At 40.6% G+C, this 22500-nt stretch overlaps 1 protein-coding gene across 2 annotated transcripts in view; it reads left to right on the top strand.

Annotated features, from left to right (window-relative positions):
* The window catches only part of LOC133983071 (NLR family CARD domain-containing protein 3-like), a 59377-nt gene that overhangs the window by 19054 nt on the left and 17823 nt on the right, over window positions 1-22500 (top strand). Inside the window, exons 3-6 of one of the 2 annotated variants that reach the window (XM_062422015.1) lie at window positions 17046-17204; window positions 17716-17849; window positions 17961-19752; window positions 21514-21684. The exons of the other annotated variant lie outside the window; for it this stretch is intronic. Coding sequence (XP_062277999.1) covers window positions 17046-17204; window positions 17716-17849; window positions 17961-19752; window positions 21514-21684 — 2256 coding nt within the window. The remainder of the gene's footprint in view (window positions 1-17045; window positions 17205-17715; window positions 17850-17960; window positions 19753-21513; window positions 21685-22500) is intronic. 2 annotated transcript variants of the gene reach the window in all.

Raw genomic sequence — 22500 nt, 5'->3', positions numbered from 1 at the left:
GAATCACAGAGTTCTCTTTAGTGAAGAGATACAGTCTGATTATTTGAACCGTCTTCATAAGCCAGTCCAAATAACTGCTGTGTTTGTATTTATTCCTGCAGGGTGGAGGACAGACGGGACAGCGCTACACCTGCCACACATAAAGGACGTGAGTGTTGAGACTGTGACCGGTTCAAAGTGTGATTGTGACGAGACTAAATACACATCTAAAGACAACTAGTTGAGATTGTGTCTGTGGACTGAAGTGTGTTTGTGACTTGGCTCTGTCCACCAGTTTTTATTCCACTTTGAATGCACCATGGTGCGTTTGTTCACTTATCAGGATTCAGAGTGAAAACAACACAGGAGGCTTGGTTGGTACGGTGTGTTGTTAAGGTTCAGGTGAGACAGGAAGTACTAGCTGGGAACACTAATCATGTGTTTGATGGTTTATCACACACTAAACACTGCATAGTTGTTTGTAATAGAAATGCAGCGTTCACATTACAAAGGAATCCAGCAGGAATGTGTCTTTGCATGTTTGTCATTTATCAACACAGTTTCTTGTTGGATGATGTCACATTTTGTTGCAGCACACGTTGGGCCAGGTTCAACTTTTCTATTGGACGAGCATGCGTTGTGTTTGTGTAGCTCGCTGTGTTGCCTCCATTCAGATGAATGAGAGATGAGAGGGCTGCATGTTTTCATCCAGGGCTAATGTCTGAATGCAGCCTCGGGGTTAGGGTCAGCTCCATCTCTGTCAGAGCCCTAGTATCAGTCTCAAGTTGGTCTGGGAATCAGGAACCGCTGTGATCACAACATCTTTAAAGAGACTCATTTTCTGGCAGAGAGGCTGGTAGGAGGATTTTGTTACTTTTGGACGGAGCCATTTCCTGTTTTTCTCTGTTTTATATCCATCTGAAGTCAATATTTTGGTCAGACAACACAACACTAGAAGATATCACGTTGCACTCTAGGGGACTATTCTGATCTATTGTTATTGTTGTGAAAGATGTTGTGTTGCCTCACTGCAAGAAGTTGAATTCAGTTGAATTTCAGTGATTTCTGTGTTGAGTTTGGATTTAAAATGTTGTTTAGACAGTTTGTTCCACTGTAATGATTGAAACAATAGAATAAAAATATTCTTTATGGACACTTTGTAAATCCAGTGTAACTTTGGTTTTGGGTCTTTAATGAAACATGACTGTGTTTGTTATCTATAAGTGTTTGTTTAATTTTGATTTTTTTGAAGGTTTTCCAGTAGAGACCAACAGGAGACATTTGGACAAAGTCTCTGTCCAGTCTTAAACTGGGACTTTGTGTTGCAGCTTTCTCTTTGTGTCTTTGCCCACTGGGCCACAAGCTTCATGTCTAGAAGTGAGTTTAACATCTGCTGTGTGTCTTCTTCTCCCAGCTGATCCGTCCACATCCAGCACAAAGGATCAGCTGGATCCTGATGATCCAGAGAGGCTGAAACAGCAGCTTGAGTGCAGAGAGAATGTGACTGGGACCAGTTACTGGCAGGTACAACCAATACAAATGTCCATTTTTCATTCAACACTCTTAAACATGATTTGCTGTCATCTGTGTGATCTTCAAACTGTCGTTTCTTCTCCTCTCACTCATCTGTGAAGCCACCAGCTGCTGTCTAACGTAGTCTAGCAGCATCATTTCACTGCACGTTGTAAAGTTAAAGAAGTGATGAATAAACAGTAAAGAGTTCAGGTGGAGTAGAAACTGAAGCAGTGAGGATCCTGTCAGCTGTACGACTGTGAGGGTGAGCTGCTCACTTTCTCTAACTAATGTTGTCACTTTCTCCATTTTAGGACTTCACACCCAAAGTGCTGACTGAGTCTGCAAACATTTCATACAGGTAACTAAAACATGAGATGCACAATATTTCAACCCTCAACCTCATTGGCTCCTTTCAGTGATGACGCTTCACTTTCACTTCATACTCCTGCAGCTGCTGCTTCACTCACATCTCATCCAGATGTTCAGTTTGGTCTCCAGCTTTTGAAACACTGCAGCAACTTTACTTTTTATTCAGGTTTGTGTTGTGTGATCAGCTCCTCTGTGTCCTACAGGTTCAGCTGTCCTGGTCCAGGTGTGTTCAGGTGTACTTTGACCGGACTGGTGTTTGGTACGGTTCAGGAGGCGGAGCTACAGTACAGGACCGTCCAATGGGACGAAAGCCTTCTACAACCAGCTGGCAAGACGGCTGCAGGGCCGCTGTTCAACATCCACAGTCCTGACGGTGCTGTCAGTCAGCTCCGCCTGCCACACTGTGAAACCATGGATGGTAAGATGATCATTGTGCTTTGTGAGTTTTATTAAAACAATAAAAAGACTCTTGTTAGCGCCTCCTACAGGCTGCAGAGTTTACTACAACCACAAGATGAACAAACACTGATGATTTATCAGTTCTTTGATCTCACCAACGTTGGAGCTAAACATGTACAGTTTATCCTGAGAAGCCGATGAGGAAAGTGAAAAGGGTTCATCATCTGGGGAAATAAATGTGTTCAGTAACTTTGAGTTAAATATGATATAATATCTGATATATTAGTGGAATCTCTCACCTGATGGTCTCTGGAGAAAAGCACTGTGATCCTTTGGGACTGTGAAAGAAATGACATTTTACAGCATTACACTTATCTAGAAATCAGCATATTGAAATAGCTTTTCTTCAACAGAGCATGATTTGTTGGTTGGTTGTTAGAAACACATTGAAAGAATCGTCCAAAGAGAAAAGTTCAGGATGTTATCAGGTTTATCATCTTGGAATAATGAAAATACTAAAAACTTGATTTATCTGTATTCCTTATGTTTTCATTTTCTCCTCAACTTAACTTAATGTATTTATTTATTGTCCTGCACATCAAGTAAAATGAGTACTAACATATATTGAGGTTGTTGTTAGTAACATAAATGTGTTTTCACAGCTCCGCTCCCTGAGGGTCTGCTGTCTGTCGTCCACATCACTGATGATGGAATGAGCATCCTGGAGCCGCTGGAGATTACAGACACTCATGTGGTTGTGAACGTGCCTCACTTCTCTCTCCTGGGCCTCGTCTGGGACGTTGTTCAGAGGTTTATTAACATCATACGACCAATCAGCGGCCAGGTTCTGCTGTTCCTCCGACCTCCGGATGGTGATGATCGAATACTTGACGTATTACTGCTGCCGAACAACATTCCTCTGAGTGAGGTAAAAGTATCTGTCATACAGCATGTGCTTACCATCAAACTGAACTTGTGTTTTATAGCAAAGCTGTTTCTACAACAGGCTGAACAGTCGCCATGCTTCACTCCTCTAGAACTGTTATTAAAGCTTTGCAAGCTGTGTTAAGAACAGTATGATTGTCCAATCTGAACTGGATTTTTTTTTTTTTTTCTGGATTAAGTCCATTATTGTCTGCCACAGTGTCACTTGTGATACCACCACTAGGTGGCATACATATTGAATAGTGAGTAAAATTAATTTAAAGTATTCAACATGGTCGCGTGTTGCTACCACCAAGACATGTTTCTTGTCATAAACTTTGCTGTTTTCTTGTTATACTTAACAACATAACTGTATCTATATTTTCAACATAGAACTGCTTCTACAGGATTTCCCCGACAGATAAAACAAACATTACCAATGGCTCGCAGCAGAGACCCTACCAGGGAAAATTACTCCTAATTGCCGGCTGTCTGGAAATACCATCCCCGTCTCATGTCACACACTGATTTAGTTCAAATGTTCATCATTTTTTAAAAGGTCTCTGTTTAAAAGTGACTGTTGGGTTATTAAACAACAGTCTCTGGTTTTCTTCCAGGTCCAAGAAGTGCCACAGTGGGGGAAAGCAGCACAGCACAGGAATCTCCCAGCAGGGGGAACCAACCCAGCACAGGAATCTCCCAGCAGGGGACAGACTCCCAGCAGAGGAATCACCCAGCTGAGGACATCGTCCCAGCAGAGAAGCTGTTGTTGGTTCGGACACAGTTTATTAGCAGAGTGTCTGATGCTAATCTAAACCTGCTTCTGGATAAACTTCTTGAGTTTGGTGTTATAAATGATGGTGAAATGGAGTCGGCCAGAACAGAAACGCGAGTGAACAGAGCTCGTAAAGTGATCGACATGGTGCGAAGAAAGGGAAGTGAAGCCAGCTCAGATTTTATTGTTGCCCTCCTTGAGGTGGATCCAAACCTTTCCAGACTGCTCAACTTAAGCTGAGTGTGAAGATGAACCCTATAACAGCTGACTGTTTTACTGTCTCAAGTTACCTATTTTCATCTTTAGCTTTCATCTGAAGCTAATATGAAGCTTCAGCGTCCAAATGAGTCAAATCTTCATCTTCTATGTTTCAACGTTACAGTGTTTTTAGTAGCAAAGTCTTTTTGTTACTATACTTCCACCACAGCTCAACAGGGAACCACTAAGAGGGAATTTGACGATAAAAAGACTGTAAATGTGTCAGATATCACTTGATATGACTAACTCAGACTGCTGATGCTCAATAGAAGCTGATCAGATACTTTAAATGACTGTGTGGACACACTGTGATACAATCCTCCATCACTGAACACTGGAAACACATTTAAAGATCTTTTAATATTCAGTATGAACAGGAGGATGATTACAGAGAGCTTCATGTGGACACCTGATTGATGGTTTAAGATAGACTTGAAAAATTGTGAAACTATTCTTCTTTAATTTGTGTGTGATTATGAAGATTATACAGAGAAATTATTTAGTCCTAGTTTAATATTTTTCATCAAAAGTTAAATAAAGTTAAAAAAAACTGTTAAATGGCTCCAGACTGTAAGATATTTTCAGAGGAGGATGGCTAAAGGCTGATTTAAAAAAAGACACTGTTGGGGAAGTGTGTGTGTTTTTTATGGCTTGAGGAGCAGTTCAGCTCTTTAATCTCCATGAAGATGTTTTCAGGTTCAACTAAATTTGTAAAAGCAAATTTTTCTCTAAAGGAGGTTGTTTCTGTGCTGCTGTAGTTAAGCGTTTTGCCAAAGTCTGATTTTTATATGCTGATATAAATATATGATGATAATAAATAGATAAAAAGCTGACCATGTGATGAGAGCTCGCTGATATATTCACCCTGTAAGAAACTTTTATTTGATGGGGGCAATAAGATATCACATCTGTCTCTTTTTTCTTCCTTCTTATCTGTGATATAATTCTTCTTGAACTCTTCAGCAGTTTAGTTTCATCCTGTGTTGACAGAGATGGTGACAACATATCAGTCTGCTAATGTTCTTCATAAAACCACAACATACTATATTATATTTCTCTTAAAGCCAGAATGAAAGTTTTCCATGTCAGAAAAGTGGCATTAAAGAATCTTTTCCAGCTTGGTGTGAATCATTCAGGGGGGAATATACTACATTTCCTGCCTTACTAAGTTGTATTTTTCATTATGTTCTTACAATTTAATTTAAATAAGTACAATGATATTAATTGATATATATGTAGCACTCTTTTTTTTAAAAAGGTGCTTAACAGCCATAAAACCTTAAATACACAATGCAATTAAAGATATAGAATAACTACAGTGAAAATAAGAAATAGAATAAAAATAAATAAGTTGTAATTGTAAAACAAGAAAACAAACTTGATGAAAGAGATTTCTGCAGTATTCACTTTATGTTTGAGCTTTCAGTCCATCTGCTGGCTGATGACTGCCATCAATCAATCTCAGGCCAATCACAACAAAGTCATCATGAGGCTGAAACTGATCAGCTGATGAAATTGAAGTGTTGCTTTGAGGAATCTGCAGACTGGGAGGTGATGGGGAGATGGTGCGTCACACAAACACAGCATCAAGAAATCACCTGAGCAGAGAAGGAGAGCATTTATAAAGACAGCTGCACTATGATAGGCTGACAGTGAAGGTGTGTCACCGTGCTATTGGTTAGACTTGACCAGCTGATGTGAACAACTGATGCTCCAGAAATAACAGCAAGGAAAATATGAGCTTTGACAGAGATCAGTATGAGCTGTGAGAAGGATCAGAATGACTAAAGAATGAGAAATAAAAGTATGAGGTGAGCAAACAAAGATGGACTTCCTGTCTGAACTTTAGCTAAGCTTCATACTCATACACTGCTTATTAAAAGAATTCACCCTCTTGGACATTTTCCCCTTTTATTGCTTTTATAAATGAAATCATGGTCAATATAACACAAAACAACTCTTTAATATCAAAGAAAACATTTTCTACTAAGTAATGTCAATTAATTAAAAATATATAATGTAAAATGAGTGATTGCATAAATATTCAGCCCCTTTAAACAGACTGATATAATTCAGTAGAGGTCCAGCTAATTGGTGCTAGTAGTCTCACAATTAGTGAAACAGAGATCAGCTGAGTGCAGTGAATGTGTCTCAGGTGATTCTAATATAAAGACACCTGTGACTAGTGTGAATGAGTTAAAAGCTTCAGCAGCTGAGGTGGGAGAGACTCTGCATATAACAACTGTTGCTTTATGGGAGAGAGGCAAAGAGAAAGCCACTGTTGAAGAACATTAACCCAAAGACATGCGGGAGACTCCGTGATCAACTGGAAGAAGCTTCTTTGGTCTGATGAGACTAGACACCAAACACTACACATCACCACCAACACACCAGTTAATGTTTCAGTTAAAGCTTCATCTGTGCTTCACTGCTGTGGAACTGATGACGACATCGCCACAGTGACACCTCAACACGTTGGTATAGTGATCACACTATTCTCATTGTTCATTAAGTCTCTGTCATCACTCTGGCTCCAGTCTATTGGTCCAATCACACACTTTCTCCAGCAGTTCTTCTACCAGTGGAAGATGCAGCAGGCTTATAAACTTCTAGATGTAGCCGAGGACGGAGGGCAACCCATTACTTTGTGAGGAGGAGAGCGTTTATTTATAGTGTAAATATATGCTAAAGTATCAGCTAATGGGATTAATTATTTTATTGTTTGTTTCATATGATAATGTGGTGCTATGTGTGACAGTTTGAAAGCATTATGTGTGTCGTGTAATATGAACGCTCCCAAGATGACAGTGGAAAAGTACTGAAGACAGTTGACCTTTTGTAAGACATGATGCAGAAGTAACCCTTAAAGACAGAACAGAGCTTCTATCAATAATGATGATGAGGAAGTAGTTATCTCTGAAGGTAAAGAAGATATGAAACAAAAGGGGGGGGGGGGGGCTACTGCTCTGTAACCATAGATACAGGATGTATTGTGATTCTGTAGTTTCAGAGATAGGAACTATCACACTACACTGGACTTGCTTAACCTTCCTTCCTTACATCTGTCCTTCTTCCCTCCCTCCCTACTTCTCTTTTTCTTTCTTCCTTTCCTTCTTTCCTTTCCATCCTCCATCCCCCTTTCTTCTGTCCGTCCTTCCTTCCTCCCTCCTTCTTTCCTTCCCTTCTTCCTTCCTTCTTTCCTCCCTTCATTCCTTCCATCTGTCCTTCCTTCCTCCCTCCCTCCTTCTCTTTCTTTCCTCCTTTCCTTCTCTCCTTCCTTCCTCCCTCTTTCTTTCCTTCCCTTCTTCCTTCCTTCCTTTCTTCATTCCTTCCATCTGTCCTTCCTCCCTCCCTCCTTCTCTCTTTCTTTCCTCCTTTCCTTCTGTCCTTTCTTCCTTTCCTTCCTCCCTTCATCCCCCTTTCTTCTGTCCTTCCTTCCTCCCTCCCTCCTTCTTTCCTTCCCTTCTTCCTTCCTTCCTTCCTTCCTCCCTTCCTTCTTTCCTCCCCCCTACCTTCCTCCCTTCCTTCTTTCCTCCCCCCTACCTTCCCCCTTCCTTCTTTCCTCTATCCTTCTTTCCTTCATTCCTCTTTTCCTTTCTCCCTCCCTTCCTCTTTCTCTCTTTCTTTCCTTCTTTCCTCCCCCTACCTTCCTTCCTCCCTTCTATCCTTCCTTCCTCCCTTCCTCCCTCCTTTCCTTCCTCCTTCCTCCCTCCCTTCCTTCCTCCTTTCCTCCCTTCCTTCCTTGACACGAGGACAACAGGAGGGTTAATGGGATCACATGGAAGTCACATATCCTGGAATGTGAGAAGGTGGAGGATGGAGTCAGATCAACAGCCAATCAGGAGAAGACAACACATCACACATTGCATAATCATTCTGTATTGTATATGAGAGTGGGTCAGGGAAAGCATAGTGAGTCAGCTGGACCCTAAATTTACCCTAGGGAATCAATAAAGTATCTATCCATCTATCATCTATCCATCTATCTCTATCTATCGTGACTCAGTGAAAGTATTTATTTACAGGCACAATCCACGATCCATTTTAAAAATCTGTCCAAAAAGTTGGAAGCAGTCAGGAAGAACTGATTGTGTGTGTCTGTGTGTGTGTCTGTATAGGTGTGTGTGTGTGCATATGTGTGATTGTGTGTCTGTCTGTGTATGTGTCTCTGTGTGTGTCTGTGCGTATGTACGTGTGTGTGGGTGTCTGTGTGTGTTTGTGCGTACGTTTGTATAGGTGTTTGTGAGTGTGTGTCTGTTTGTGTGTGTGTGCGTGTGTCTGTGTGTGTGTGTGTGTGTCTGTGCGTACGTGTGTTTAGGTGTTTGTGTATGTGGGAGTGTGCGTCTTTCTGTGTGTGTGTGTCTCTGAGTGAGTGTGTAGAGGTGTGTGTGTGTAAGTGTGTGTGTGTGTGTGTGTGTGTGTGTGACTCTGTGTATGTGTGTGTTTGTATTTCTGTGTGTATGCGTGTCTGTGTGTTTGTGTCTTTGTGTGTGTGTGTGTGTGTGTGTGTGTTTGTATTTCTGTGTGTGTGTGTGATGAAAACAGGGACCGTGTGAAAGTGGACCCCATTAGTGATGAAAACCAGTACTGTCCCCAAAAGTGATCAAAAAACTGGTTTGTAACAAAAGTTGTTTTAATTGATAATTTAAAGTGATATTTGTCTTCAACAATAAATCTTAACCTACACTGATTTTTTTTCAAGCATGTCTGACCACTGGAAAGGGTGGTCCTCACTAGTGACCCAATAACTGGTGGACCCCACAACTGACAAAACCCCGACTGTGTGTGTCTGTGTTTGCGTCCTTGTGTGTTTGTCTGTATGTCTGTGTTTCGATTTGTGTGTGTATGTGTGTCTGTGTGTGTGTGTGTGTGTGTGTGTGTGTCGATGTGTGAGTGTTCAGAGGTGTTTGTGTGTCTGTGTGTGTGTGTGTGTGTGTGTGTGTGTGTGTGTCTGTATGTGTGTGTCTGTGTGTCTGTATATGTATATGTCTGTGTGTGTAGGTGTGTGTATTTCTGTGTGTGTGTGCGTCTGTCTATGTGTGTGTGTTTGTGTGTGCATGTCTGTCTCTGTGTGAGTGTGTAGAGGTGTGTTTGTGTAAGTGTGAGTGCGCATGTGGCTCGGTGTGGGTGTGTTTGTTTGTGCGCGTGTGTCTCTGTGTGTGTGTGTGTAGTGTGTGTGCGCATGTGACTCTCTGTGTGTGTGCGTGTTTCTCTGTGTGTCTGTGTGTGTGTGTGTGTGTATGTCTGTGTGTGTGTGTCTGTGTATGTATGTTTGTATGTCTGTGTGTGTGTCTGTGTGCTTGTGTGCGTGTCTGTGCGTGTGTGTGTGTGTGTGTATGTGTGTCGATGTGTGTGTCTCTGTGAGTGTTTAGAGGTGTTTGTTTGTAAGTGTGTGTGCGCATGTGTCTCTGTGTGTGTGTCTGTGTGTGTGTCTGTGTCTGTGTGTGTAGGTGTGTGTGTCTTTTTGTGTGTGTGCGTGTGTCTCTGTCTGTGTGTGTGTGTGTATTTGTGTCTGTGTGTTGATGTGTGGGTGCTTGTGTGTGTGTGTCTGTTTGAGTGTGTCTGTGTGTTTGTGCATACGTGTGTTTAGGTATTTGTGTAGGTGTGTGTGTATGTGTGAGTGTGCGCCTGTGTGTGTCTGTCTGTGTGCGTTTGTCTCTGTGAGTGTGTCTCTATGTGTGTGTGTGTGTGTGTATGTCTGTGTGTGTGTGTGTGTGTGTTTTTGTATTTCTGTGTGTGTGTGTGTGTGTGATGAAAACAGGGACCGTGTGAAAGTGGACCCCATTAGTGATGAAAACCAGTACTGTCCCCAAAAGTGATAAAAAAAAACTGGTTTGTAACAAAAGTTGTTTTAATTGATAATTTAAAGTGATATTTGTCTTCAACAATAAATCTTAACCTACACTGATTTTTATCAAGCATGTCTGACCACTGGAAAGGGTGGTCCTCACTAGTGACCCAATAACTGGTGGACCCCACAACTGACAAAACCCAGACTGTGTGTCTGTGTTTGAGTCCTTGTGTCTGTGTCTGTATGTTTGCGTCTGTGTGCGCGTGTGTCTCTGTGTGTGTGCGTGTGTCTGTGTGTGTCCTTTTGTGTGTGTGTGCGTGTGTGTGTCTGTGTGTGTGTGTCTGTGTTTGTGTGTATCTGTGTTTGTGTGTATATTTCTGTGTTTGTGTGAGTGCGCGTGTGACTCTGTGTGTGTGTGTGTGTGTGTGTGTGTGTGTGTGTGTGTGTGTGTGTGTGTGTGTGTGTGTGTGTGTGTGTGTGTGTGTGTGTGTGTGTGTGTGTGTGTGTGTGTGTGTGTGTGTGTGTGTGTGTGTGTGTGTGTGTGTGTGTGTGTGTGTGTGTGTGTGTGTGTGTGTGTGTGTGTGTGTGTGTGTGTGTGTGTGTGTGTGTGTGTGTGTGTGTGTGTGTGTGTGTGTGTGTGTGTGTGTGTGTGTGTGTGTGTGTGTGTGTGTGTGTGTGTGTGTGTGTGTGTGTGTGTGTGTGTGTGTGTGTGTGTGTGTGTGTGTGTGTGTGTGTGTGTGTGTGTGTGTGTGTGTGTGTGTGTGTGTGTGTGTGTGTGTGTGTGTGTGTGTGTGTGTGTGTGAACTAGACCATCACCTCCCTCCATGAACCTGCAGCTTAGACCAACAGAGTCTTGAAGAATAAAAACTTAACATCATTCCTTAATCTTCATTACAAATATAAAAATATGCACTTTTATTTTCCTTTCTGTTGGTCACCTTTGATTATAATCTATAACTTTATGACTTATCTACGTTTAGTTTTTATTTAAGTTTCATTCAAAATCATCCAGAATCATATTCATCATATCTGCTGTTTCATACACAAGGTAACAGTGATGGTCCAACAAGAGAGATAGAGACTATAGTGACAAAGAAACATATAAAATAAGATAGAATAAAGCAAGATGGAATAAAATAAACAGAATTATATCAGTATACCCACAGCAGGGCTCCACCTTTTAGTGGATATATGTTTCTGAAGCCTCAGGGAATATGTTATTTGTTCCATTTGATATATTTCCTTTATTTTTTCAGTCCACATATTGTGTGTTGGAGGGTCAGGCTTCAACCACCTTCATGTAATGCATGTAACTGCTGTTGCTAGTAGTATCTGTAAGAGATATGTTTTGGCTCTTCCTTCCAAACCTCTTGATAATAGACCTAGTAGGGTCACCATTGGGTCCATTGGGTCCATTGTTATATTTCCACCAAATATTCACCAAATATTTAATGAAGTGTTTCAAACACTTCCTTCCAGAGTGCTTCCAGTGTTGTGCATAGCCAGAGTATGTGGGTCTGATTACCAATGTGTGGGCCTCAGTTTCTCCAGCATTTATTTGAGTGTGTAGTGCTAAACTTAGCTGTAATTTCAGGTGTCTGAAAGAATCTCATGACTACCTTCCATTTAAATTCTCTCCATACATTTGAATTAGTTACCAGATGTACACATTTCCTCCCACATATCATGTTATATGTTGGAATTCATTTCAATTTCCCATCTCTCCTTAACCTGTGTAGTATTATTCAAATTCATGCTCAGGAATATTTAGCTTATTCATTTCTTATCCCATTTTTTTGTTTGTACTTTAATCAATAACAATTCAATTAGCGTTGGTTTAACAACTTTGTCCCAGCCTTTGTGTTTTAATAAGAAATCCCATAATTGTAAGTATCTGAAGAAATCTGTGCTTGGCAGCTTAACTTCCTCCGACAGCTGTGTAAATGATTTAAAATGACCAGCATTGTGGAGTTGATGTAAATTGGTGAGTCCATACTCAGACCACTTCCTGAAGCCTGTATCTGATTTAGAGGGCACAAAATCATTCAGACTTATCTACGTTTTCATGGAGTTTGTTGTTTTCTTGTTTTATCATATCATACTTCATAGGTACTAAAGCTTGTGGGAAGCTTGCTGCAGGAAGACATTTCCAAGCTGAGTTTCCACTACCAGACCTCAGACAGACTGCTCCTTAGGTTCACCCCAAACTATGTTGTGTTCTCTTCTACTGAAAAGCTGAGCAGGTTGGTAACTTCATGGTCTGCATTCATTTAGTCAGAATGTTTCCAGCTTAACATAAACTGTAATTATTTCTTTCACTTTGTACATTAGATATCCTCATCTGTTGTAGACCTACTAATACTTCCTTTGTTATACTTAGATTGCTTTTAGCATGCATGCACTACAACAAGAATGCAGAGCACGAGGACTCAGACAACAGATGGAGAGGCCGAGGTAAAGGTCCCAAGTACACGAAGGACGAGTACTCCATCATCTAGAAAAGAGGAATCCCACATATAGTAAGTTCCACTTTTAAGTACTTCCACCAAAGAGCTCATTTATTAATTGATGTTAACTTAACACACAAAGGTTTCAACATGCCATGGACTGATGAGCTTTGTATTATTTCCATTCATAGCTTTGTCAGAAAAAGTTGTTTATTTTCTTAGTATTGCTTTATGGTAATGAAATAATGACATAATATTATAAAACTGATGGTCAAACACAGCACGTTCTAATGACTGAACATGTTTAATGTAGTATGTGGGATCCACAGTGATATGGGACTCATGAATGGACAGTGAAAACCCCCCAACTCACTCTCATGTGTTATTGGTTCATTTGTGTTCACTAATTATCCTCACTCATACTTGTTCACCTGTAAGAGCAGCTACAGTAAACAGAAGCAGCATGTAGCAACACTGAGCTAATGTGCTTATGTTTCTGTATTTCCAGTTGAGTAAAACTGGTGAAAACATGAACAATAGCAGCGATAACGATGAATAATGTGTATGTGTATGAGTAGTGAACTATCTGCTATGGAAATAGGACTTTTATTGCAGTTTTTGTGAAAATGTGATATCACATTTTCCCTGGTAGTGTAAGCACTGCAGCCGCTAACATCTGAGTTGTGGATGTGAGTCAGAGTTAGAGTGAACGTGTACTTTGACTTATAGTTTGAGTGTATTTACAGTGTTTCAGTCAGTAAACAGAGGCAGCCTGCAGCATGTAACACTGGAAGTAACACATCAATAAAATCACACTTAAAGCACACTGATAAAGTGAAGAGTCAAATCTTTTCAATATGAAACCGATGTATTTTCTCCACCAATGATGGACAATGCTGCAGACTCTCTGCTACTCGTCCATTGCAGTGACACCATACTGCCATCTGCTGGTGGGACAGGTCTGGTGCTGTGTTCACCTCAATGACACACACATGTTTGATTCATTGATTTATTCATGTGTATCAAACATGTAGTTTAAAGGATTGGAAGATGTATTAGTAAGACTCAAATATACATAAAGGACACAGAGTCACATCTGAGAATGATATACGCACACACACACACACACACACACACACACACACACACACACACACACACACACACACACACACACACACACACACACACACACACACACACACACACACACACACACACACGTGACTTCCAGTAAAGAGGAAGGGAGTAGTCAAACAGGAAATAACTCTAAAAGTGAAACTATTCAGTCTTTAGACGCCATTTGAAGTCAACGGAGCAGAAGAAGGACAAAGCAGCTTTAAAGCAGGTGAGTGTTAATATTACTGCTATAAATAATGATTAGTGTCATTATTGATCTATCTGATCTGAAACACAACATATTACCGGAGATGTTCATATAAAGCAGCAGATATGATTTTCTAGGTGAGCTACAAACCAGCCACAGAGAAAAGAAAGTTAAAACATGTTTAAGTTTGCGTCTGGATGGACTCGATGGATAAAAGAACTAAAGGAAAAATAAGATACGCATCAAATTACCATCAACAGAACATTTGATCAGTCCTTTCCAGCCAGAGTAAGCAGCTGTTTTATAGATAGATATACTTTATTGATCCCAAGCTGGGAAATTACAGTGCGGCTACAGGCAGCCACCTGGGACGGCCCCATTTTCATCCGACCGAGGATAAAGTCATAATATTAAGAGAATAAAGTCGTAATATTAGGAGAATAAAGTCGTAATATTAGGAGAATAAAGTCGATTTTTTAGAGAATAAAGTCGTAATATTAGGAGAATAAAGTCGTAATATTAGGAGAATAAAGTCGTAATATTAGGAGAATAAAGTCGATTTTTTAGAGAATAAAGTCGTAATATTAAGAGAATAAAGTCGATTTTTTAGAGAATAAAGTCGTAATATTAAGAGAATAAAGTCGTAATATTAAGAGAATAAAGTCATAATATTAAGAGAATAAAGTCGTAATATTAGGAGAATAAAGTCGATTTTTTAGAGAATAAAGTCGTAATATTAAGAGAATAAAGTCGATTTTTTAGAGAGTAAAGTCGTAATATTAAGAGAATAAAGTCGATTTTTTTAGAGAATAAAGTCGTAATATTAGGAGAATAAAGTCATAATATTAGGAGAATATTAGGAGAATAAAGTCGTAATATTAAGAGAATAAAGTCGTAATATTAAGAGAATAAAGTCGTAATATTAAGAGAATAAAGTCATAATATTAAGAGAATAAAGTCATAATATTAGGAGAATAAAGTCGTAATATTAGGAGAATAAAGTCGTAATATTAAGAGAATAAAGTCGTAATATTAAGAGAATAAAGTCGTTATATTAAGAGAATAAAGTCGTAATATTAAGAGAGTCATAATATTAGGAGAATAAAGTCGTAATATTAGGAGAATAAAGTCATAATATTAAGAGAATAAAGTCGTAATATTAGGAGAATAAAGTCGTAATATTAGGAGAATAAAGTCATAATATTAAGAGAATAAAGTCCTAATATTAGAAGAATAAAGTCGTTATATTAAGAGAATAAAGTCGTAATATTAGGAGAATAAAGTCGTAATATTAGGAGAATAAAGTCGTAATATTAAGAGAATAAAGTCGTAATATTAAGAGAATAAAGTCGTAATATTAAGAGAATAAAGTCGTAATATTAGGAGAATAAAGTCGTAATATAAAGAGAATAAAGCCACCCTACGGAGGAAGCTCATTTCGGCCTCTTGCACCCGCGATCTTGTTCTTTAGGTCACTACCCAAAGCTCATGACCATCGGCTCAGCTCTCTCTTCACCACGAAATGTTAAATCATTTCTGTTTTTAGCGTTCACAGCACGGCTCATTCTTCCTCCTTCTTTGTCTTCTTCTCTCCTTTAATTCCTCCACTAACAATAAATAATAATCTGTGTTTGTGTTGATCTGTTTCTGAGCTCGTAAACTTCTTTAGTCTTTAGTGTCGTTTTCATGAATGGAGCTTCTCTACAACCTGCCGGACGTCTGACCTTATATGGTGTTTTAAGATCATCATTCATGTTAGTTTACTCTTCTCTGGAACGCGTTCATTTAGAACAGCTGGGATTCATCATGTTTACCAAGATCCTTTACGACTGTTTCCTGCTGATACCACTGTTTGGTGAATCCCACGTGGCTCAATCTTAAAGGTCAAGGAAGGAAGGAAGGAAGGAAGGAAGGGAGGGAGAAAGAAGGAAGGAAGGGAGGGAGGAAGAAGGAGGGAAGGAAGGAAAGGAGGAAGGAAAGAAAGGAGGAATGAAGGAAGGAAAGGAGGGAGGGAAGGAGGAAGAAGGAAGGAAGGGAGGTTGGGAGGGAGGAAGAAGGGAGGAAGGAAGGAAGGAAAGGAGGGAGGAAGGAAGGGAGGAAGGAAGGGAGGGAGGAAGAAGGAAGGAAGGAAGGAAGGGAGGGAGGGAGGAAGAAGGAACGAAAGAAGGGAGGAAGGAAGGAAGGGAGGACAAAGGAAGGAAGGAAGGAAGGAAGGAAAGAAAGGGGGATGGAGGAAGGAAGGAAAGGAAAGGAGGAATGAAGGAAGGGAAGAAGGATGGAAAGGAGGGAGGGAAGGAAGAAGAAGGAAGGAAAGGAGGGAGGAAGGGAGGAAGGAAGGGAGGAAGAAGGAAGGAAAGGAAGGAAGGAAGGAAAGAAAGGGGGAATGAAGGAAGGAAAGGAGGGAGGGAAGGAGGATGAAGGAAGGAAGGGAGGTTGGGAGGGAGGAAGAAGGGAGGAAGGGATGAGGAAGGGAGGGAGGAAGAAGGAAGAAAGGAGGGAGGAAGGAAGGAAGGAAGAAAAGGAGGCAGGGATTGAGGGAGGGAGGAAGAAGGAAGGAAAGGAGGGAGGAAGGGAAGAAGAAGGAAGGAAAGGAGGAAGAAGGAAGGAGGGAGGAAGGAAAGAAAGGAGGGAGGGAGGGAGGAAGAAGGAAGGAAGGAAAGGAGGGAGGAAGAAAGGAAGGAAGGAAAGAAGAAGGAAGGAAAGGAGGGAGGGAGGGAGGAAGAAGGGAGGGAGGAAGAAGGAAGGAAAGGAGGAAGGGAGGAAGAAGGAAGGGAGGGAGGAAGAAGGAGGGAAGGAAGGAAAGGACGGAAGGAGGGAGGGAGGAAGGAAGGAAGAAAAGGAGGGAGGGAGTGAGGGAGGGAGGGAAGAAGAAGGAAGGGAGGGAGGAAGAAGGAAGGGAGGGAAGGGAAGGAAGGAAGGAGGGAAGGAAGAGAAGGGAAGAGTAAGGTCGAGGGAAGGAAGGAAGGGAAGGAAGAAGGAGGAAAGAGGAAAGTCATAATCTGGCCAGAGTCGTTAAGTCTCTGTTTCTGTTTCAACGTTGTTTCTGTGGTTAGAGAGGATGTCTAAGTGAAGAAGTCACAGTTAAGAAGCACACACATGTTTATCTGAAGTCTGTTGGATTTAAACCAGAGTCAAAGTTTCTCTTTGCGATGACTAGAAAACACACATGGTTGTAGTTAAAGTCATGTAAACTAATAAGAAGCTACTAAGCTGAGAGGCAGGACTGGGTTTATTATACTGTGTATGTGTGTGTGTCTCCAGTGTTCCTGGTTTACCTCTCAGACTCCAGAAGATGAAGAAAGAGGAGGAAGAGGAGGACGGAGCAGAGTCTGTAACATCCGGCTATGTGTCTATGAAGAGTGACCGGTCTAAAGATCATCCTCCAACCTTCAGTAATGAACCTGGACCCTCAGACACAAAGTAAGAGACTGTTTCTACTGTAAACTGACTTGAAGATGATTCAGTTTTTAAATGTCATTTCATAAACTACATTACAACACTATTTGTTTTAAAAAGTCAGTCACTGATATATTTTGTAGTTACCAATGACACTTTAATATTCATATATTCATTCACTTGTTTAATCATTTATGATCATTTTTTTTATTTTTATCTAAATGATGCAAGTTACAGAAAAACACCTTCCAACTATTCATGTGAGCAGATTCAAACACTGTAGAAAAACCTGCCATCTTTAATGCTGCAGTGACTGAGAGTAAATGTAGCTGCAGAAACTAAACCAACAGCAAACACACAGTTATTTCACTGTGGATGTAAACCTACTCAAGAGCCTGAAGAACACACATGTAGAAATATCCAAATACTGAGAGTCTGGACTGTTTATGAAGGGAAAGAGCTGCATGAAGCATGTGAGCTGTCGGTTGGCCTCCACTAATGTCATGTGACATAAAGAATGTGTTCATGTCCACAGAGAGAGGAAGAGGAGTGGTGTTTCTGTGGAGGAGCAGTCTGCTTCATCAGGAGACTCCTCCTGTCCCCAGTGTGCAGAAGGATCCAGAACCAGACCTGGACTGCAGACAGACAGTCAGACCAGCACTGTACAAAGTAAGACTGAAGATCTGTCTGCTGATGTCATCATCTCTGAAAACAGGAATCTACCTCCTCTATCCTGCTGAACATATATTTATAATGATACCTTCTTTTTCTGTCTTTCAGCAGAAAGTGGTCTGCAGGAGGTTTTAGATGAACATCACATCAGTCTGAGCAGCACATGTGAATGTGTGACTCAAGGAACTGATGAAGCAGGAACTAAAACCTTCCTCATCAGCATCTTCACTGAGGTCCACATCACAGAGGGACAGAGTGAAGAGGTTAATACCCAACATGAGGTGAGGCAGCTTGAAACAGCTTCCAAGATGAAGACCCTCCATGACGCTCCAATCAAGTGTCAGGACATCTTTAAAGTCTTAACTGACCAACAGAAACACATCAGAGTGGTTCTGATGAACGGCGTCGCTGGCGTTGGAAAAACCTTCTCAGTGCTGAAGTTCACTCTGGACTGGGCACAGCGCTCCAACAACCAAGATATCAGTCTGCTGATTCTGTTCTCGTTCAGGTCGCTGAACTTGATCAAAGATGAGCAGTACAGTCTGCTCATGCTGATCCATGTTTTCTATCCAACATTACAGAAGCTCACAGCAGAGAAGCTCGCTGTCTGTAAAGTTCTGTTCATCTTTGACGGCCTGGATGAAAGCAGACTTTCACTGGATTTCAACAACGGTGAGGTCGTGTCTGATGTCACACAGAAGTCATCAGTCAGCGTGCTGTTGACAAACCTCATCAAGGGGAAGCTGCTTCCCTCGGCTCTCGTCTGGATCACTTCCCGACCTGCAGCAGCCAATCAGATCCCTCCTTCATGTGTGGACAGGCTAACAGAAGTACGAGGCTTCACTGACCCCCAGAAGGAGGAGTACTTCAGGAGGAGATTCAGTGATGAAGAGCAGTCCAGCACAATCATCTCACACATCAAGACATCCAGGAGCCTCCACATCATGTGTTACATCCCAGTCTTCTGCTGGATCACTGCTACAGTTCTGGACCACATGTTGACTCCAGACCAGAGAGGAGAGCTGCCCAAGACCCTGACTGACATGTACTCACACTTCCTGCTGGTTCAGATAAAGAGGAAGAAGAACAAGTATGATGAGGGACATGAGACGAGTCCACAGGAGCTGACGGAGGCTGACAGGAACCTTCTTCTGAAGCTGGGGAGGCTGGCGTTTGAACAACTGCAGAAAGGAAACATCATGTTCTACCAAGAAGACCTGGAGCAGTGTGGTCTTGATGTCACAGAGGCCTCTGTGTTAGCAGGAGTTTGTACAGAGATCTTCAAAACAGAGAGTGTGATCTTCCAGAAATCCGTCTACAGCTTTGTTCATCTGAGCGTTCAGGAGTTTCTGGCTGCAGTCTACATGTACCACTGTTACACCAGCAGGAAGACAGAGGTACTGAAGAACTTCCTGGGAGAAGACTACAGTTACCCATGTATGGATGACTTCCTGAAGGGAGCCATGCAGAAATCTCTCTACAGTAAAAATGGCCACCTGGACCTGTTTGTCCGCTTCCTTCATGGCCTCTCTCTGGAGTCCAACCAGAGTCTCTTAGGAGGCCTACTGGGTCAGACAGACAACAGTCCAGAAACTATCCAGAGAGTCATCAACAACCTGAAGGAGATGAACATGTACGATATCTCTCCTGACAGAAGCATCAACATCTTCCACTGTCTGATGGAGATGAACGACCGCTCAGTACATCAGGAGATCCAAGAGTTCCTGAAGTCAGAGAACAGATCAGAGAAGGAACTCTCTGTGTTCGACTGCTCAGCTCTGGCCTACATGCTGCAGATGTCAGAGGAGGTTCTGGATGAGTTGGACCTGAAGAAGTACAACACATCAGAGGAGGGACGACAGAGACTGATCCCAGCTGTGAGGAACTGCAGAAAGGCTCGGTAAGTCCAGATGTGATTAACATTATAAATCAGTGTAGATTAGTAGTTTAGTTCTTTAATATAAATAATATAAAATTATTATTATTATTAAAATAGTTGTTTATATGTGAAATAACATGTCAGTTATATTTAGTCTCAGATGTGTAAATAATGTTTCAGTTGGTTGTTTCTAGCTGTTAAGTTAATGAACAGTTATTCTATTTATTTCTAGTCATTATTGGATGTTACAGTTGTTTCTTCTACTTCTCTTCCTTTGGGTGTTGGAGGCTTCATTCAAACCTGGTGAAACACATGAAGGACTTTAGAGGTTGTGGTTGAGGTTTTATTACAGCAGCATTTTATCACAACATATATCAGTATGTTACAGTTATCAGTGAATAAAGTTATTATTACATGAGCAGCTTCTGTACATCATATATAATCACACACTGTTTTTAACACTATGATTAAGAGTTTAAAATAAGTTCTGTTTCATTTTACAAAGAAGATTTGTGAAGTCAGAGAGAATTGCTTTCATCATCATTTAGTTCTTAAAGGTTTCTGAGACATTTCATAGTGAGCACGGAGGATCAGCCAATCAGCACACTGATTCAGTAATGTCAGTTATACAACAATATGTAAAGTTAGCTAACGTTAACCAACATTAGCCTCCGTAAACTACTGGTCATAGAGACTAAACCCCTGAGTGTGTTGAACCGAGCAATGGAGCCTTTTATTTCTCATCTGTTCATCTTTTTATTGTAAAGAGGGAAGTGGTGTTACATGGTGTTGTTCTGAAGTCTTTCTGATATTCTGTTGGTCACAGAAAGAAACTCTCAGCTGTTTTCTCTCTTGTTGGTGTAGAGAAGAGTAGTAGCAGGAAATGCACAGAGGTCTGATCAATATATAAGAGCAGAATGGCAGAATTCAGCCTGTTTAAAGAGATCTGATACACATTAAAGCTCAATGTTATATTTATAGGGATTAATGGCATGATTGTCATTAGTTAACTCTTATTAACATGAGAGTTCATACATATGTTTATGCAAATGTTTGTTTATCATTATTGAAACAATCCAGAACAATTAAATACTAAATAATAATAATAATAATAATAATAATAATAATAATAATAATAATAATAATAATAGAGTTATGGTGTGGTATCTGACATTTAATGACATTTAATGACATCCTGTGACACTTGAACATATGCTGCTCTTAGGTTAAAGGTTAAAAGCCAGGTATAGTTAAAGGGCCAGAGGCTGTTTGGTCCAGACTGACCAGTTGCTCAGAAGGTGGAGTTTTTAGAGATTAGAAACTATATATAGTGTTGTTAGAACTGTATGTTTGACACTGTTCTCTTTTCTAATCAAATCATTAAAATATACAAGTGAGAGATGTCAGCGGTGGTTTCCTTCTTCATCAACACATCAAGAGATAATTATTATAAACTACAATGGTCATCAGGCTGAAGCATCAGCTGGGCTTTGGGCTGGATCACCTTATCAAAGCTGCTCAGTGTCTCCCTCTCTCTTCCACCAGCAACATCTCTTTTCTTTCTTTGCTTCATGTGTTTGTTATTGTCTAGCACACATTTCCCCTCATCCATGCACTTCCCTACACTACTGATTCTACACATTACACATGGAGTTCACATTTAGTTTGTTAATAACTTTAATACATTATTTTAGTTTTTGAGATTCAAACATGTGTTCTCCTTGTTTGTCTGAACCTTGATCCAGTTCATGATAATATGTTGTAATATATGTGTCATTACAGACTTACTGCTGTTGGACTCTCAGACACTGAATGTGAAGTTGTGACCTCAGCTGTGAAGTCCAACCCTCATCTGACAGAGCTGCACCTGAATCTCAACGAACTGTCTGATTCATCAGAGAAGCTTCTGTCTGCTGTACAGGAGAGTCCACACTGTAGACTGAAGACTCTGAAGTGAGTTCACTGACTGTAACTTTGGTAGATTTTATTCTTGTTATTTAATTTACATCCTTCACTGTTTGGTTCATAATTTTCAGGATTATCTTGAATAATAATAATCTAAGAGATGAAACTAAATAATGAGCATGACAGGTTTCTTTATTGCACACTGAGGGCCTGATTTACTAAAGGTCTGCGTGTGTAAAAACATTTGCAAACTTGACATCACCCGCAAAAAATGTGCAAGCTGATCTACTAACGCAGCGCACTGAGATAATACACACTGTCCATTTAGTAGTTTACCGTAATGAATGTAATATGAGGCGTTTTAACCCCAGTGTGCAAAACACAGGGAGGAGAAAATGTAGATATTGTGATTTACCAAACCTGAAGGTAATGTTCCTGACGCTAACTGCGTCTATAAATAATCCCTTTGAAGGGCAGATATTAACCTGCTGTTACTATGGAGACGAGGAGACGGCGGCACAATGACAGAATACACACAGGACGGAGTTTTTTCCACCCGTGTTAATATTTCTGGAGTGGAATATTTGTGGTCTTACTAACATTGACTTTGTCACTAATATTCTCCATATGTGGGTTTCTCTGGTAATATTAGTTTTTGTTATAACTCAATATATTAGTTAACCTCTTCCACTAGAACCTGATCACATTTCATATTGTGCTTGCAGCTTTCTGCTCGTCCAAACTCTCCATTAAGACACAAAACCCTCATTTAAATATTGCCGTCTGCACCTGTTGCACTGTGCACGTAATTTAGTACATTTATTTGGGATCTTAGTAAATCAGGCCCTAAGAATAATAAACATG

This window comes from Scomber scombrus, chromosome 7 (genome assembly GCF_963691925.1).
Source record: "Scomber scombrus chromosome 7, fScoSco1.1, whole genome shotgun sequence".
NCBI classification, from domain to species: Eukaryota; Metazoa; Chordata; class Actinopteri; order Scombriformes; family Scombridae; genus Scomber; species Scomber scombrus.
Note: the sequence above shows the minus strand (reverse complement) of the source record. Positions and strands in the feature narration are given on the sequence as shown.